At 40.2% G+C, this 18,837-nt stretch overlaps 1 protein-coding gene across 7 annotated transcripts; it reads right to left on the bottom strand.

Moving 5' to 3' along the window:
- Positions 1–204: 204 nt before the first annotated feature.
- Positions 205–18,816, bottom strand: ZNF207 (zinc finger protein 207). Of its 7 annotated transcripts, none has more exons than XM_066615071.1 (11): positions 18,667–18,816; positions 14,947–15,073; positions 11,649–11,787; positions 10,631–10,813; positions 9,089–9,164; positions 8,132–8,232; positions 4,356–4,513; positions 3,106–3,195; positions 1,801–2,043; positions 1,173–1,335; positions 205–1,042 (listed from the first exon to the last, which is right to left on the bottom strand). In XM_066615071.1, exons 1-11 carry the CDS (start codon positions 18,705–18,707, stop codon positions 882–884), a joined length of 1,482 nt encoding a protein of 493 aa, XP_066471168.1. In that variant the 5' UTR covers positions 18,708–18,816; the 3' UTR covers positions 205–881. The 7 variants fall into 7 exon arrangements, with proteins under 7 accessions (XP_066471168.1, XP_066471171.1, XP_066471170.1 ...); XM_066615074.1 differs by having other exon boundaries at positions 8,162–8,232; XM_066615073.1 differs by having other exon boundaries at positions 10,646–10,813.
- Positions 18,817–18,837: the final 21 nt, after the last annotated feature.

The raw sequence follows: 18,837 nt of genomic DNA, 5'->3' as shown, positions 1-18,837 counted from the left end.
GTAAGCTATGACAATCTAGAAAAAAAGATGCTATAGAAACCTTCAGCAAGCAGAAAAAACTATGGATGCTGATTTATCCCTAATTCTTAGAGATTACTGCAACTGGTTAATAAGTGTACAGGTCTATGTCTACTTATTCAGGAGTCTGCTACAGTATACAACTTAAAGCAGCGACTTTGAAGTTCAAATAATTCAGAATATATGTAGCATCAGGAAATTTGTGTTTATTATACCACAAGTTACCATAGCATGCATCAGTACAAACCTTCAGGCAGTTGTCCACAGCTGGTCATTAATAAAAAGACAATTGTTTTTCTTTTGTTTTATTACAATGAAGTTAACAGTACAGAAAGTCACATGAACTTAGTAGGTCAATTCTATAAACCCTGCAACAGGAGGAATTCTAAATACATTGTTACACATTTGGACTTAAGAGTACAAGTAGATGGTAATAGTGAAAGCCCTCACCAAACTATTGTTGGGGACATGAAGTCCAACAGCACTTGAAGTGCTGTGAAGGCATCATTTTATGAACAGCAACATAAGGTTACAGAACTTGCCTTTAAGATGGTACGTTCATGTAATTCCAGCGCCTTCACAATTTAACGAACCATATTTACTATACTTCACTTCTAAAAACCTAGATGAAACATGAAAAAGAAGCCATACAGTATAAATTGCAACATCAGGGAAAGCTCCTGTTTTATTATTCTAAATAAATTTTTCCCATGTAAAATAAGAATGTCCAACAAGTTCCTTGTATGTGAAATATTTTTCTAAAAGTCACAACGAAGTTTTAATTGATGGAAGCTTGGCTATATTAACAGCACAAGATGAGAAAAGGTTTAATCTCCAAACCTATTAGAGCGTTTGTAGTAACATCAGTAGCGGCCACCTTGCGACATTACAGGAGGTCTCATTCCCATTGGCGGTCGAGGAGGTCCACCTTGGTAAGGAGGCACCATTGGAGGCCCTTGACCATATGGAGGCATTGCACCAGGAAGGTATCCTGGCATGCCTTGGTGATGAGCACCATACTGACCTGTTGAAAAAAAAAATTATTGACAAAAATCTTTTAAGTAATATCACTATTAGTAAAGTTTTCAGAAGTTAATTCCACATTTAATATAAGTCTCAGAATTATTCAACAAAATTATGTTTAGTGTTATTACCATGAGGTGGTATTGGAGGTCTCATTCCTTGTTGCTGTGGGGGAATTCCTGGCTGTGGTGGCATCATACCCCCAATTGGTCCAACTGGTGGATTGCCCATGGATGTCTGCCCTGGTCGAGGGAGATTACGTTGGTATTTAGGCAACTGTGCCCTTCTTTCTTCCTACAGAAGAAAACACAGAGACAATTTCAACAATATGAGATCAGATAAAAGTCAATTTCATACAAATTCAAGAGATAATATTTTTATTATATACATGGATGAACTCTGCAATTTAATCTTAAGGAGACCAGTATCAAAGGACATAAGTTTAAAATGAAGTGCTACACTAACATTTTCTAATTCTGCCAAACCAATAAAGTTTATTCACATTTAAACTCTTACCTGTACTTACTTCATACAGAGCCCCAATGACTATGAAATAGCCTGAAGAGAATCTAATGCTTCCAGTATGGCTTTTGAGTACTACAATGAATGATGTAAAACAATTCTAAACCTATCATTCATGTCAGACTGAGACAATTTTGAGATAAGGGGCAGAAAGTGAGGCTGCTATATAAGCTGCATAACCATTTATGTGGAAATAATGATTATCTAGGTAGCAGAGAGAAATCCTATTTAACTTACCAGCGATATATCCTCATCTGGATGGATCAACTTACTGGTTGCACTGGTTGTCGTAAGGGTAGCAGGCTTACTTGTTATAGAAGTTGCTGGCTTAGTTGCAGTACTATTTGTTGTACTAGTGGTTGAAGTTGTAGACTGTGTGTACGCAGGGAATGTAGGTTTTGGGGGTTCTGTAGTAGTTGCAGGTGTATTATTCAAAGGTTTGAAATCTGTACCAACTGGCCCTGGAACAGCTGCATGAGTCTGTAAATTATAAAATTAAAATATAAGTACAATACTATTTTAAACATAAAATATACTAAACTTTGTAGCACTGCAGTCTATAGAAACAAATAAATTAGCCCAAAATAAAAGTACAGTCTTAATACGCGATAACAAAGCAAACAAGGGTGGGCAAGCTAAATAAAACTCCAAACACATATACCACAAGGTTGTGATATGGCAGATCAAAACGCACAACAGAAGCAAAACAAATTGCATGTCTATTTGTTGCTGGCCTTTCCCACTATACAGTAATTATATCTCAGATCTGTTTAATGCTATTTTGGTATTTAGAGTAATCTAGTAATTATTAGTTTAGAGTTGTATTAGGCAAGTTAGAATTCAAACAGAATTAGAATATTTAGGAAGGCTTTTTATAAGAAAGTTATTGTGTCCAACTTTCTAATATTAAACCAGATCTCAGTTTAAAAGCATTCTCTGCATAAAAATGCACTGATGTTCCTAGATATTTGTCTGCACTGTATTTGTCTGAACTATTTCTCAATCCTTTAATCTACAAAAACTACATTTATGACCCATTGGGAAAGACAACTCTTATAGCTTGGAAGATTTACTTTACACGTAGCTCTTAGTTTCGCTTATGAGAGAATGCTTAGACAAGCACACAGCACATATTTTAGCTAATCACTGAATTCCAAACCAAAACTCAACAGGCTGCATTTAGCATGTAATGCAATCTGGTATTTCCTTAAATCTATCATGATGCATCAGAATTAACAGCATAAACTAGAAAAGAAACCATGCATCAAGTAAATCACTGTCAACTAAAACGCACTTAACTGCTTTCATGCTCTCTTTTTAACCCTTTAGAACCACAATGTAGAATCTCTCATTTCTTTCTTTTACCCAAATACTGTACATAGTTTGTAAAAATTTGCAATGATTTAAGACTGGCATGAACAGCTAAACATAATCAGGAATTCATAATTATCTGAAGATGTTTAGGCAGGGCATTTTGAAATTTACATGACGGTCTAAAGGGTTAACTGGCAAAGCAATTTTTAACTGCAACTTCCTGCGTACTTGTGCTGTGCTAGGAAACAGAGCTTTAGAAGGTGCTGACAGTTCTGAATTGGATGAAGTTGTACTTGAGCTTGTGACAGGTGTCCCCATCTGTAGCATAAAAGAAAGGAAACAGTAAACAGTCTCCAAATAAATTCGTGAAAAATAACCAAGGGGAAACTTATCTGATCAGTTTTTGTAAATGAGCAGTTTCCCTGCAGAAGTTCAAAATGCAACAATACACACTGAAGCATTCTGCAACATACTTGCAGGTTATATAGATGGTGAAGACTTAGGGCCCAATTCTATCCAACTTTCCAGTGCTGGTGCAGCTGCAATGCAACCTTGAGGAGGCCTCCATGATTACCACCCCACCACAAGATGCAGCAATGCCCTGTTGGCACAGCTGCACCAGTACTGGAAAAATTGGATAGGATTTGACCCTTATTCATTTACAATTAATCCACTGAAGTAGTAGAGTCATGTCCCTCTGACACAGACCATTTGACTCAGATAATGAGCAAATGATCATGTCTCCCTAATTGCAACATCAATGTATTTTAATCTATAATTGCATAAGACTGCTATATTATGCTCCAAATGGAATTATCAAACTCTGCATAGTTGGGTCCCCTCAGAGAGAAAGGTGGGGTGACAATACTGTTAATAATAGCAATAATAATAATTTTAATTGTTTTTCAACATGAATAAGATATTAAACAAGTTCAGAAGTATGAGTATGCTCTTTTCTACAAGCATGAGAACTCCTGCTCAATCTATCAGTTTAAGACATTTCTGTGAGAACAGGAATGTATCAATGCAAGATAAAGAATGTTTACGCAGAAGGAAACCCAGTAATAACAATGGCTCTTACTATCTGGTGAGTGTATCTACAACTGTAGCCGAAAGTTGAGGATTACTAACTAGTCACGGAACATGGCCCCAGGCAAGTATCAGACACTTCTTCCTGAAGATAATAATTTAAATTCCCCCTCCCCCCACTTTGTACTTTCAGTTGATACGCAGGTTCTCTGCAGCTATGAGCAGAGGGAAATATGGTAGTTATACATAGCAAAATTGTAGTATGAATGTACTAAAACATGAGCACATTATTTGACTAAGAGTCTCACTGACAAGAGCTCTAGCATTTCTGCACTGCAAAGGGTTATTGCAATTTACATGTTGAAGAAAAAGAAATCAACACCACACTGAAGGACTTTTAGATTATACAGCATTAAAAAAACAAAACAGAAAACACCAAAACAACTTACTTGTCCTGCACTGGGAAACAGTGGTTTAGTAACTGGAGGCTGAGGGGTTGGTGCAGCAACAGGAGCTAGAGGTCTGTTAAGAACACCTGGGGCATTCACAGGCTGTGCTTGGGTCATGGGAGGTAAACCCGGGCGAGGACCAACAGGTGGTGGCATACCTATAACATAATTATTCTGGTGGTACTTTTCTGACATTTTAGTATTATACAACAAAGTTTTCTTCAGGCATGTCCCTATTTCAATATTTTCTACTAGTAAGACAAACAGCCAGAAATGCATGCAGGATATGACCACAAAATCAAAACTGTGCTTTTTAAAGAGCAAATTCATACCCTTTTGGTACCAAAAGGCTTTGTAAGACTTCTCATTATTCATTAGGCTTCTCAGAACTAAAATTCAGTCAATGTGGTCAGCTGCCAAGTCAGAATTAAAAATTAGAAAATGTGTATACTCAGTGTGATTAAGCACCCCTATACAGAATCAAGACTGCACCATGATACAGTATTGCTCCATAGCTGTATTTTGAAAAGCTATTATTTTAGATAAGTTTTCTTTAAGAAAAGTTTTCTTAGACAACTGCAGCACTGTCTGTGGAAATGATCAAATAAAAAGTTTGCCATACTGGCTGACTGGCCTGCAACTTAGATCACAATCCTGTCAGTCTTCAGACAGAGCAAGTCCCTTGCACCAGCCTGGGAATGTCACAAATGTGCCATAAGGCACGTCTGTGCTTCCAAGACAGTTGGCTGGGCCTGCATGAGGACTCACACCAGCCTGTGGAGGCTATATCCAGCCTCCACGCTAGCATGAGCAGGTAAGGTTGCACTGGCCTGGGATGGCTGGCATGAGGGGGCTGGGGAAGGTATTCCAGGGGCGTTTCAGGGCAAGGGGAGGGTGGGCCAGGATCGGCAACCCTGCAGTTAGGCTGGTTCCTTACTCCCCTCCTGAGCAGCCTGACATTACACCATGGTGCTCGGACCTGCACCAGCAATTTCACCATTGTGGTGGCAAGGGTAAGGGGACATAAGTCTCCTTACTTCGACATGTGTTTCTTTTATCTCCTAATATGTGCTGGATGTGGCACACGCTGATTGCTCTGCCTATTCCAGCACACGTTAGGATTGGGCTGCCCATGTGTAAGAAGCAGTCCTTTTGCATGCTTAAAACAGAGTTTTAAATTGACAGTAATTTAGAGATCACAACATAAGTGGCTGCTTTAGCAGCATTTCCCTTGGTTAAAACTAGTGCAAATGTTTTTACATACAGTTTTAGTTTGTTATTAGAAATCATTGTTAATGTTAGAAAGTTGTACATTTATAGTTTTGTAACAATTGACTTGTACTGTAAATGGGCGAGGTTAATGCCTGAAACAAGAATTTTATTCTTTATACAGTTTTCAGTTATTACAATTATTTATAGGCAAAATTGAACCTGTAACTTCAAATTAATTTTGAGATATACTAAACAGAACGTTAAATTTCAAGCAAACGCAGAGAGAGAATCCTTTACTATTCTGTCCAGAGAAACATGTTATAATCTAATCCCTAGACCTGAGGTATTCAATCTGTGCGTCCCGGCTCCCTAGGGAGGCATGGCTAGCCGCCGGGGCGGTGGCCGTAGCTGCACTGCTCTGCTCAGCTACACATGCTGCCTGCTGACTTGCTGCTTTTCTGCAGCTGTGAACTAGGTGGGTGGGGCAACATGAGGTGGGGAGGGTATGTGAAACAAGGTGGGGAGAGGTGGGAGAGAAGGGTAGCCAGGCAGCGGCAGATGTGCTGCATCTCATCAGCTCAGGGCGAACTCCTTGCAGGCTTCAAACTGGGAGGGAAGAGTAAGTACAAGCAGCTCAGCACTTTCCTCTGCTTGGGAAGGAAGGAGTCAGCCTGCTCTTAGTGGGGGGGGGGGTGTCCAAATGCCCCAGCCTGCATTCCTCCATCTTGCCTGGGGGGAAAAGCGGTGGCATCTGCATGTATGTGAGCATGCCCCCATCTACTTTAGGGTGAGTTGTAATCTTGCTCTGGGTGGCTGCAATGCTTTCCACACTTTCCTGGGAGCAAGCCCCATTGACTCAAATGGGACTTACTTCTGAGTAGACCTACATAGGCTTGAGGTCTGTGTCAGCTTAACCAGGGATCTTCACCTTTCTCTTTTCCTCTCCCCCTTCAAAAAAGAAAAAAAAGCCACTCTTGATGGCTTTGTCTCCAAAACTTGATTAAAAATAAAAATACCCACTCCTTTTCAGCCACCCCCCTTTTTCCTCCTGCCTACTTTTGGGGGGGGGGGTACTCTGTTGACTGCTGTTGTAAGACAAAAGGCACAATCCTAGCTAGGTCTACTCAGAAGTACATCCTATTGTGTTCAATGGGACTTACTCCCAGGAAAGTGAGGTTAGGATTGCAGCCAAACAGCCTCTAGGTCTCAGTTTGCAATTAGCAGATACACACAAAACAAAGTCTTCTCCTCCCCCAGCAAATTCATCACTACCCCCTCCCTTTCCAAAACCCTTCAGGTTTGCTGGTGTGCTGCTAACAAACTTAGGGCACAATCCTAACCAGGTCTACTCAGAAGTAAGTCCTATTTTGTTCAATGGGGCTTACTCTCAGGTAAGTGTGGTTAGGATTGCAGCCTCAGAGTGCTGGCAGTTTTTTGTTTTTTTTTTAGTGTATAATTATAACACCTTCATCCCCATTTTGGGGGTAACTGAGGTGAGGTGTTGTAATGGGGAGCTGTGGCCAATGGCTACAAGGATCAAGGAAGCTGCAAGCTGGGAAAGTTTGAGAACCACTGCCCTAGACCAACTGCCAGGAGGGAAACAGATCTGAATTAACAATTTCTGCTTTAAGGTGAATTCAGTGACATATCTGTAGGTCAGCAACAGCAGAAAGTGACTAGTCCGGAATACAGTGGATCCACTGCAGGTCTGGAAATCTTTCCCCATGCCATAGCCATAATAAAGGATGCCACAAAGTCCTTATGCATGAATTTGTGTGGAAATGAAGCCATTAAAGCCTGCATAGGAACTTTGTGGCCATCCTGTAGAGCTTCTAGTACTGTCATGGTGCAGTGGTATCACTCCACACCTGCGCGAGAGATGCGCATGTATGATGAGGTCTACCAAGTCAGAAACTTCTGGAACTTGCCAGATTCTGGTAAACTTGCCAATAAAAATTAGAATAGGTTGCATACTTTCAATGAACTTTCAAAACAGAAATGTGAGACAACCAAATCTTTTTGCAAGGTAAATAAATGGGTAGTTTAGCCCATCTCTCAATTATATGTGACAACACATTAGGAGCTGCAAAGCTGAGGCAAAAGTGCTCAGGAGCTTCAGCCAATAAAGTCTTTAGATTACTTTACATGATTGATCAAATGATGTGAAAAGGATTTGTATGTTAATACAATTTTGGAAAACAACTGCATGTGATGAAAATAAGAAGAGTCCATAGACAGAGTGACACAACCTATGAACCATTTTAAAATATTTTTCTTAATTAGTCCAATTTGCACTACAACTTTATAGAAACCAAAATTTCCCTGGGTGCCACATTTATGCTGGTGCCCAGTATTAAAGTTTCTATTCATAACACAAGAGTTCATACCTGTTATAAAATACATCTCATACCAAAATTATAAGACAAAATGAGTTCATACTGTTTCAAACTGCCATAAAACCAAGTGCTCTACAACTGCGTTTAGATGTAATTCTGTACTCGTGATTTCTACAATTCCAGATCCACTTTAAAAACAGAAACAAGAAACAAAAAAGTAACTCTCACCACAGTATGGATTCGTCACCCCTGACCTACCTGGTGGCATACCAGGCATGAGAGGTGGGATTCCTGGCCCTGGAGGCATCATTCCACCCATAGGTATCATCCTATTCAAAATAAGACTGGTATGAAAATCAAACCTAATGCAAATAATTCTGGCACATGTATTACTGAGGTTATCCAAGAATTTTCATAAATTGATAAGCATAAGGAATTCCTGCTTTCAGCAATAAAATGATGGCAGCCCTATCTGTATCGTACTATGTCTTCCAGCACTAACTCAAAGTAAGGTAAAAGCTAGATAAGGTCTCCTTAGGGAGTAAGACCAAAGTAAGGTCTCCACCATGTCTTCTGAAGTCAGAAGGCAAAGTTGGTCTCAGAAGACTAAGCAGAGAACGAAGCAGTGTTGCAGCCTAAGCTCACCATTCCCTCTATACCTATGAAAGAAATGAGGATGGAAGAGAGGCAGAACCCCAAAGAAGAAGAATGAAAGACAGGAAGCTAAAATTCTTATTTCTAGCTCTAATTCAGAAGTACTGAGACAGATCCCTTTGACACACCACTTCAGAAAGCCATATCCAACCACTGAACCAATGCAGTACAAAGAAAAGGTCCATTGTGCAACAAACCGTTTTAATTATCCTTGACCCTAAAGGCTGCAGCAAAGTTGGCAATATTGTTTTGGAAACTGAATCGCTTTAACAGGGAGAACAAGCTACCACCATCACCTCTCACTAGGAACATACAAACATACTTCAATACTAGAAGCAAACAAATTTCAGAATGATCTGAAATTAAGGAATACCATTTTCCCAAATCTTTTGAATAAGATTATTAAAAGAATGTTCAATTATTTTTCAGGTTTAAAAAAAACACCCGTGGATGGTGAAAGCACAAACACGAAAGTGTGAAGCATGTTTGCTTAAGCAAGAATCATAGTTTAAACCCATAAACTGTCCTTACCCAGGTGGCATTCCTGGCATCACTGGGGGCATGCCTGGCATCATTGGTGGAACACCTGCCATTAATGGTGGTATACCTAAAAGTGAGAATGATTTGTTTTCTTTATAACCGCTTTTCAGTCAAGATTAGCTCTCAAAGAAGCTTACAATGAAAGGTTATGCTGTAGATATTGTTCTTTGGTTATATTGGATTTGTAACAATAACTATTAGCTCGCTCAGAGAATCTGCCCCTAGGACAAAGCTTAACAGCAATATGAGTTACCATTATTGTGATTCAAAGTAGTATAATAGCAGCATGAAGAATATGGATCATAAATCATATACTTCAAGATACAAAGTAGTAACAAATAATGTCTAAACAGAAAATAAGAGTAAAAACATTCAATTTTGATACAAAGGATGAACAAAATACTTGCCCATTATCTTATCCAGTTTGTTATCCTGTTAACAGGATAACAACTGAGTGAAAACTACAGCAGTTTAAAATGAGCTTAAAAAAGGAAAAAAATAGATTTCTTCAATCTTACAAATTACATATACATCTTTTTTATTTAAGATTTTCCAAACTATTTTAAGTACAGGTACTTCTCCACTTAAGGACATTTTACAGACATCCCAACTTAAGGACAGCTGCATCATGCTTTTGAGAAGGTGCAGTCCATCTGCTCCAATTTTTTCATGCAGGCACAAAAGCACTGGTTTTAGAAATAGAGAGAGATGCTAGCTTGCAAGGGGGAGAGACACTGCTATTGGAGATGCAAAAGTGAATGAAGAGCCAGTACGGTACTTAATAAAATTGTGCTCATGTTCCTCTCCAATTAATACAAATAGTAACTTGTAAAATGAAATACACACATTGTAAAACGCAACTAATACAAATGCAATCCAACCCCATCTACGCTCCTCTAAGGTCCAATTTTGTACATTACACAACCAAAAAACCAAGGTTACTACAGAGTGAACATTTATTAGGGATCAGATAATTATCTATTTTATAGAAGTAAATATTTCTATACTATTTTTCAACTACTACAGCAAATTATTTATGCAGCAACAAACACAATTGTGTTTATGCTGCGTAAATAAGTATTTTAACTTAACTACAGATTTCCAGAATCTAACCTGTACTGAGAGAACTACCTATAGTTCATTAGCTTTAAAGGTAAAGGTTCCCCCTGATGTTATGCCTAGTCGTTTCCAACTCTAGGGGCAGTGCTAATCTCCGTTCCTAAGCCAAAAAGCCGGCGTTGTCTGTAGACAGTTTCTGTGGTCAAGCAGCCGGCATGATAGCCTAAGCATATGGAATGCTGTTACCTTCCACAGAGATGGTACCTATTTATCTACTCGCATTTTTACATGCTTTCGAACCGCCAGGTTGGCTTTATAGTCTTCAAATTTCCTAGAAAGAATACTATTATATTGCTTACATAGCAACCTGAAATGCTGATTGTAATTTGGTTCTAAATTAGTATTCTACTTCTAAAATAATATCCCTGCTAAACTGTCCCCATGAATATAGTAATTATTCAATTATTGCCATACTTAAAAATCTGCTACCTGGCGGTATTCCTGGTGCACCTGGCACGGGAGGTAAGCCTGGTTGTGCCATTGGTGGTATATATCCTTGCTGGGGTTGCACAGGCTGTGCTTGAAATGAGGTTGAAGCTGAAGATTCATCATCATCATACTCATCAGAATCATCTTGTTGTTTCTTTTTTTGACTTTCTGCAAAAACAGTTTTTAAATTTGTATAAAAGAATTAAAATTAAACAGCAAGCAATTTACAATTAGACACATTTGAAGATGGAGCTACTCTGCCTGCAGTTTAGATCAAACAGATAATCCTAGGAAGTCTTAGTAGAAGCTAGGGGTTGAACTGCAACTAATTTTTTTCACAAGCACTTTCAGCAGTGCTGAAGAATGCCTCCTTTCCCTATTGATTTTCAAGATTACCTGCAAAAATGTCTAAGTTGTCCAAACTTGCCTCTAGCATTACCATGACACAGTTAAATCTGAGCCAACAAAAATATCCAATTTCTACCCAAAGGACTCCTGCTTGGGAAGGAGAGCACCATGATGAGGAAGGGAGGTGTACAGAGTGGCATGGAGGAGCTGAGTCCTATTCAATGAGGGAGGAGAGATGGCAGGCCGGTTAGCCTGTTAAGTACAAGCTTTGTAAACCGGCACATTTGGTTAACCAGTATTTTGCATGAATGCTAGTCAAAGCTTTTATTATACCAAGAATGTAATCAGAAGGTTATAAACACCATCACCATTATAATTACATTATAATGAAAGTGTTCTAAGAACAAATCAAAACAATTTCAGACCCAGTATATCAGATATAATATATAAGCACCAAATTAAACTCTAGAGGAAAAATAAATGTGAATGAAAAATTGATGTGCATTAGTTGACGAACGACTACAAAGTCATTACAAATTCAAGGGGACAGGATCATGTCCAACTGCCTGTTGAAAACTACATCTAAGAGTTGCTCACAGTAAAATAATTAGTTTGTTCTAATCTATTACAAAGCTTCAATACAGTTCTAACTTACCTTGAGTTTTTTGTTCAAGCAATCTTCTCCTTTCATCCATGTCTTTTTCTGGAATGCCTTCCATACCATAAATTTCCAGTTCAATGTCAGTCCTTCCAGGTATAGCATTTGGAACAGCATCTATTGTTTCTTTATGTACCTACAAAAAGAAAAATCCAAACAAAGGTAAATTAAGTAGAACCAGAACAGAGAATCCCAGCAACTGATCTTAAAAACAAATCAAATTTCCATGAAAATTAAGACTGCTGCAACAAGACCAGGTTTGTTTTTAACCATTCACCCACTCACCACTGGTGCCCTTGGAATTTTGTATGGGCAAGTGGCTGCCTTGCAGTATTTTCCCTTTAAAAAAAACAAAAAAACTGTATTTGTTAAGCCTCAGTGTGTGGCAACAGCTTCAGAAGCCCTTAAAAGCTGCTTGCATTCTGGAAGGTGAGCTCCTGAAGCCACCTTTTAAAATACAGAGACTGTTGACAAAATAAAAATCACATAAATACCAAATTTAAAATTTCTCTATGCCATTTTCACACTGAAAGATAAACCAAGAGCATAGCATTTAAACATTTGATTTCAGAGAGAGATTAAGGGCCCAAACCTATCCAATTTTCTAGTGCTGGTGCAGCTGTGCCAACAGGGTGTGCGCTGCATCCTGTTGTGGTGAGGTAGTGGTGGCAAGATAAGGAATGTTTGTTTACTTACCACAGGGCTGCATTTGTGCTGGAAAGTTGGAAAGAATTGGGCCTTAATTCTGTAGCAACTTCTCCCCACTATACTGTAGCACTTCAACCTAATTGTGCAAGCGCAAATCAGAATGCTACTTCATGTCTACTACACAGGATGATGCATCACATTAGTCTTTTACATCCATATTGAAAAATGACCATTACTATTTAAAACTAGTATTGGCTCTGGATCTGAGATTGTTCAGGAAGTTGTCAGGTAAAAATGCATGTGTGTCTCAATTTACGAAGTAGCCATTTAAAAGCAAATGGAAATTAATGGGATTGATTGTGACTCTACACCTGAAATTTTTCATGTCTAGAAAAACATTTCTGCCAATTTTTATGTTTGCATAACAAAAGAAACAATTCTTCTACATATTCTCTGCACAATGACTTTGGGGAGAAAACCTGAGCTCACAATGGCCCCACTCAGAGCTATAAGACATTTTCATTAACATAATACAAGTTTCACTTGTAATTGTATTTATAGGTTTATTTTTAATGTAATTAAATCAAAAAGATTAGATTAAGAAGCCCATTTGCTTGCAAGTGTCTCATAGCAACGTGTTGTGATTAGGAAGATAACATTGGGGAAAGAACATTGGGGAAAGAACACTGGGGAATAATGTCATATATATGAACTGGAAAATTGAGTTCAGGTAACTGTTACAAAGACTAAGATGTGCATGAGGTCACGATTATATGCAACAAACACTACTTTTATTTCTGCTTGCTTAACAGTTCTGCACATGCTCAGAATAATGGTATAATGAAAGGGGAAAGTGATGCTGCATATTATTGGTTGGTTGGCTGGCAACCTTCAGTCTCGAAAGACTATGGTATAAGCCAAAGTTTTTGGCAGGAGGGCCACATCATCTCTCTGACACTGGGTCGGGGGCCAGGGAAAAAAAGAATTAATTTACATTTAAAATTTGAATAAATTTACATAAATGAATATATTAAAGATTAACTTATATGAATGAATAAAGGTCTTGCAATAGCTCAAGGCCTATAAACGGCCTGGCACAAAGCAAAGCCAGCCTTTCCTTTGCTGCCACTGCTGCACCACAGACATGAAACAGCAAGCAGTGGAGGGAGCTCTCATCCCACAACTCACACGAGAGGTCAAACAGTTTCCCTCATGCTGAAAGCAGTTGGGTTGGGCCAGTGCGGGCTCCAACAACTCCCCAGAGGGCCAGAGGCTCATTGGAGACTGGGAGCTCCCCGAGGGCCACATTGGGAGTCCTTGAGGGCCGCAAGTGGCCCCAGGGCCGGGGTTTGGGCACCCCTGGTATAAGCCTACAGCACCTGGTATTCTAGAATAAGCAATACAGTGGACTATCAAGAGAACAGGAAGTTGGACAAATTCAACACTGTGACAGTGCCTGCCACCATACAACCATGTGTGTCATACCCATCAAGCAACAATGCTAATGAGCAAACTTTAGGCCTTATCTCCATGTTAAATAGCACAGGACATGTGTAATTTTTCAGTATACTGTGTGGTAATAATTTTGTTTGAAACCAGCAACCACCAAAACATCTGAGCTGGGATGAAGACTATTACCATTCTGTTCCCTCAGCACCTTGCTGCTGCTAGAAAGAGAGGGCAGCCAGAAGCTGACCTTCAGTCTGCTGTCAATTAGAGGTAATACCACCTCCTCCTCTACAATTGTCACTTGCTGTCAGGTTCTTCTTACTAATCAGTTTTCTAGGGGCTAGTTCAGCCTGCTTCAGCTTTATGATCCACCAGCAGCTACACCCAGAAACCAACTTCCTGTTTTTAATGTTAACTACTTTTGAAACATCTAGACCTGAAAATCAGAATGCATACAAACAAACCTCTAATAAAAAGTTGTATTTTCCACCATAGTCCAGGGCATTCTACTCCCACTGTGAAATCCCCAACTAGTGGTCACTTCTGGTCATCTAGCAGAACAAGTCACTTTGGCAATGTGTTCCTAATTCATCTTACTTGGGAAAGGATAAGAAAAGGCCTGCCAAGACAATGTGAAAGCGAATCTATGCACATGTGCAAACTTATATACAGTTGGGTCCTTGTCATCTGTGGGTTTGTAATCCATAGATATGATTCAATGCAGATCACAAGACTGTGTTGGAGGACCTCAGAGGATCTCCTGGATATCATTGGAGGTCGCATCCAAAGGTGTTCTGAGATACGGGGAGGTCGTGCGCGGCCACTCCATGTCTCAGAACACTTGTGGACATGACCAGAAGGCACTACCATTCACACGACTGCAGATTTCATTATCCGCCTATTTCAGTATCCGTGCCAAGGAGATGGAAACAGACTGAGGACCTACTGTACTTCTACCGCAATCAACATTCTTCCTGGTAGAGAAATATAAATGACTAATTGTATTATTATTACTATATAAATATAATAATGACTATTTTCCAACCAAAGAATGCCCTACTAAGCCAGTGTCTGGCAAAGAAGCCAAGGTTATGAGTGCTTCCATTTTCAAATATTATTAACAATATAAAGATTAACAAATACCACATTGCTCTGAGGGAGACCACCACATAAGGCAAGAGTACAGCTGAGCACTTACCTGCATACAGTGGATAGCTAAACCAGGCCCAGTATAGAGTTTCTTATGACATATATGGCATTTAAAGTGCTTTGCTTTTTGGTGCTGAATGAGGATTTTCTCATCATCAAAATCCCTATTACAATACCTATTAAAGATTGTTAAGGAAAACAAAATCAAAACATATGTACTACAGTTAAAACATGTACGTGGGTAAACATTACTACAATTATTCTCTAGGAAAGAAAGATAAGTGCAACTACTATGAAGCTTTCAAATGCATGTATCTATAATTACTAATCTTGTTTTTGCACTTTTTTATTGTTTCAATAAGTACACAGGTATGCTGCATATTTCAGAAATACACACCTTTAATGGAAAGGAGAGTTGCTAAGCACACTAGCAAAGGCTGCAAGGCAGATGCGCAGCTATAAACCCACAAGACGATAACCAATACCATCTGAGTGAGGTATATGAAAGTACAGATCCACACATTCTGGTGTGAAAAAATTCCAATCATTATTTATATCACTACGTACACCTCCTTTGTTCTAAATCTTCTACACGTGCACGAGGACCAGTTGTGAATCATGTGGCAAAAACAGCCATTTCTAAATCTATGTGCAATGAGAGAATTGTCTTTCCCTGCTCTTTGGAGAGAAAGAAGGAGGCAATTCCATTCCATAGTTACCCCATCTCCAGTCTCCTGCAACTCATGGAGAAATCAGAGAGAATCTATGTACTGCTAGGCATCCTGCGTCACTAGAGACATTTACCAGTAGCAACTGGAGTTATGGAGGCCTGTTAAAGACAGTGACAAAGTTCCACTTTTGTTGTGCAATGACCTAATCCAGTGTTTCTCAAACTGTGGGTCGGAACCCACTAGGTGGGTCGTGAGCCAATTTCAGGTGGGTTCCCATTCATTTCAATATCTTATTTTTAATATATTAGACTAGTATGTGACTGCATTTGGGCAAGTGTTACAGATTTATACTTTTAAAAGTACACTTGTACATTAGAGTACACTTTAAGTTCTACTTTAAAAGTATACGTGTACTTTTAACATATACTGCTATGCATATGCTTTTAATAATGAGAGTCAATGGGATTTACTCCTGGGTAAGTGTAGGTAGGATTACATCCTAGGATTGTTAGAAATTTTCCTGCTTGATGATGTCTCTTCCGGTCATGACATCACTTTTGGTGGGTCCTCACAGATTCTCATTTTAAAAAATGGGTCCAGTATTAAAAATTTGAGAACCACTGACCTAACCACATTATTTAACAAATACACAGAGCTTAAAGTGTAGACTCTGCTGATGTCCTTGCTAATCCCTGTTTGAGAGCACCAAACCCTGAAATAATTCCCTATTCACCATAGCTTAAAAATACATTAAAAGCAAGGGAGTTGACTGCTAAATGTGCAGCTATATCATAAACACAGCATAAATCATTAAAAATCATGATATTCATCACATCCATGAAACACAATGAGCTTATATTTATCCATAAAGGGCTTTATAAGAGCAGAGCTAACATAGAGGTCTTAAGACTAATTTTCCTTGATATTCTGCTCCAGGAGTACACACATTTCCTCACTCTAAAAGAGCATTTTACCTGATTTACAGTCCAATCCTATCACACTTTCCTGGGAGTAAGCCCCACTGACACTAATGAGACTTACTTCTGAGTAGACATACATGGGATTGGGTTGTTAATCAGTCACTAAAGTTCTGTTAAATTACATCTCCTATAAAGTACTTTACCTCTGAAGCATTCTATAGGAACTGGATACAAATGTTTATTTACAGAAAATATAGCCTTAAAAATACTTGAACTTCTTTAATCTCTTGTTATTTGTACCAAATCCATTATCTTTACTGTAAAACATAGTAAATTCCTAGAAAAAGGCATTACAGTGGTACATTTACCCAAAATATATTCCTTCACTTTCCACCCTTTACCCCACCATGCTTCTTATTGCAGTTCTTGCTAATTCTATATTTTCCTTTGTATTCCATACATTCTCAATCCTCCTCTAGCAAGGATAAAGATTATTCACTGTAAGGTCAAAATGATAAATGAGGAGGGATGGTAGAAACATTTTAAAAAGGACCAAAATAAACATTTTGCATAAAATTGAAAAAACTGATGGGAGGAGAAAGATAAAGAGTATCAAGACCAAAAGTGTGAACTAGAAGTTCACTGCTAAGAGGAAAGCAAGCTGATACAGGTCCAACCTATTTATACACGGATTTTTTATACACAGATTTGAAGGAATGTGCTGATCCCTGGAGAAGGGGAAAAATGCACCCCTTTAAAATCAGTTAAAAAAACTGAAGTCCTTTACTGTAGCCTCCTTGAGGCATGAGAGAGGGGGCAGCTGGCTGACAATTCACCAATCCTTCTCTCTCCAGGTGACCTGTCACTTCCCCCTGAGCATGTGAAAGAAAGGTGATCACTTTGCATTGGTGAAGGGAGGAGCTGAGTGAAGCAGAGGACTGATAGATGGACTGTCTTCTTAATGACTCTTATCTTACATCACAAAGGTCAACAAGGCTGTTTTTCAAACACTGGAGCAAAGAAACTTTGTTTTTTAAATTGATTTGCTATAGTGTGTTTTTTGCCATCCAGGTGAGTGCTTGGAACGGAGCCCAGGCAAATAATGAGGCTCAACCTGTTCCATTACTGGGAAGGGAAGCTGCTAAGATGTTTCTAAAATTATGTTAAGTACCAACTATGGAAATTGGGGCCTGATCCTGTCCAGCTTTCCAGAGCTGATGGGCTCCAGGGCTTCACAATGCAGCCACATGGCAAGCAAACAAATGTTTCGTACCTTGAGGAGACCTCCATGACTGCCCCACCACTGCAGAATGCAGTGGATGCATTACTGGCACGGCTACATCAGCGCTGGAAAGATGGACAGGATCTGTCCCTTAATAAGAACTCTATCACTTGCCATAGCAGTGAGAAATGAAACAGAGGAACTATCAGGAGGAGCCAACTGAACAGCGCCACCAAAAGGAAACACCACCCATGCACACGCCCCAAAACAAAATGAACTGTACAAATGCAGAGACTTTTCATCTCACAGCATACTGACAAGGTCCTAAAATGGTTTCATTTCTGGACAACTGACAAGGCACACTGTGCTGTTGGTGGGGGGCTCACACCCGCCAATGGCCCTACTCATAATGAGCCTCCCCCAAACTCCTGCAGCACACCTGCAGACCATTCTGTGTTGGAAACGGCCAGCCCCGCTTCTGAACCCTTTAGAGAGCAGCTCGAAGCTCTGAGACGGAGAGACGAACTTCTTCTGGATCTGGAGACAGACGTCCCCTTATGGCAATTAAACCCACTTCTGCCCAGCCCAGATGCTGGGTCCCTGCCGCGCGTACGCAACGTCGGGCAGACGTGGCTTAAGGAGAAGGCCACAGGCCCACTCAAGGAGCGCGCCACAAGAGGCCCCTCAAGGAGCGGCGGGCAGGCCGGGAGAGGAAGATGGCGGCTGGCTGCTCCTCTCCGGAGTCAGGAGGCCAGCCTGGAGGTGGCGAGGCTGGCTTCAGCAGGGCTGGGGAAGGCCTGGGCGGGCCCAGTGAAGGGGGGGAAGCGGTGCCTGAGCCCAGAGGGAGTCGGGCTCTGGGCGGACACCGCTGAGGCGCTCCCTCAGTAGGAAAGAGGCGGGCGGAGCCAGGCCGCGACGACGGAGCCCGCCCGCTCTCCCCCACTGGGAAAGGATACCAGCACCAGGGCTTCAGCTGCTTCTTCTTCTTCCGACCCATGACGAGGAACGGGCCCTGCTGCTGCTGCTCTTCCGCACCGCGCCGCCAACCGTCGCTCGCTCTCGAGCCGCACACAGGCACAAAATGGCCGCCCACCCCTCTGGGGAACCTTCCGAGTCCCAGGATGCAG

The sequence above is a fragment of the Tiliqua scincoides genome, chromosome 2 (genome assembly GCF_035046505.1).
Source record: "Tiliqua scincoides isolate rTilSci1 chromosome 2, rTilSci1.hap2, whole genome shotgun sequence".
Taxonomy (NCBI): domain Eukaryota; kingdom Metazoa; phylum Chordata; class Lepidosauria; order Squamata; family Scincidae; genus Tiliqua; species Tiliqua scincoides.
This window is presented reverse-complemented; position numbering and strand designations above follow the sequence as displayed.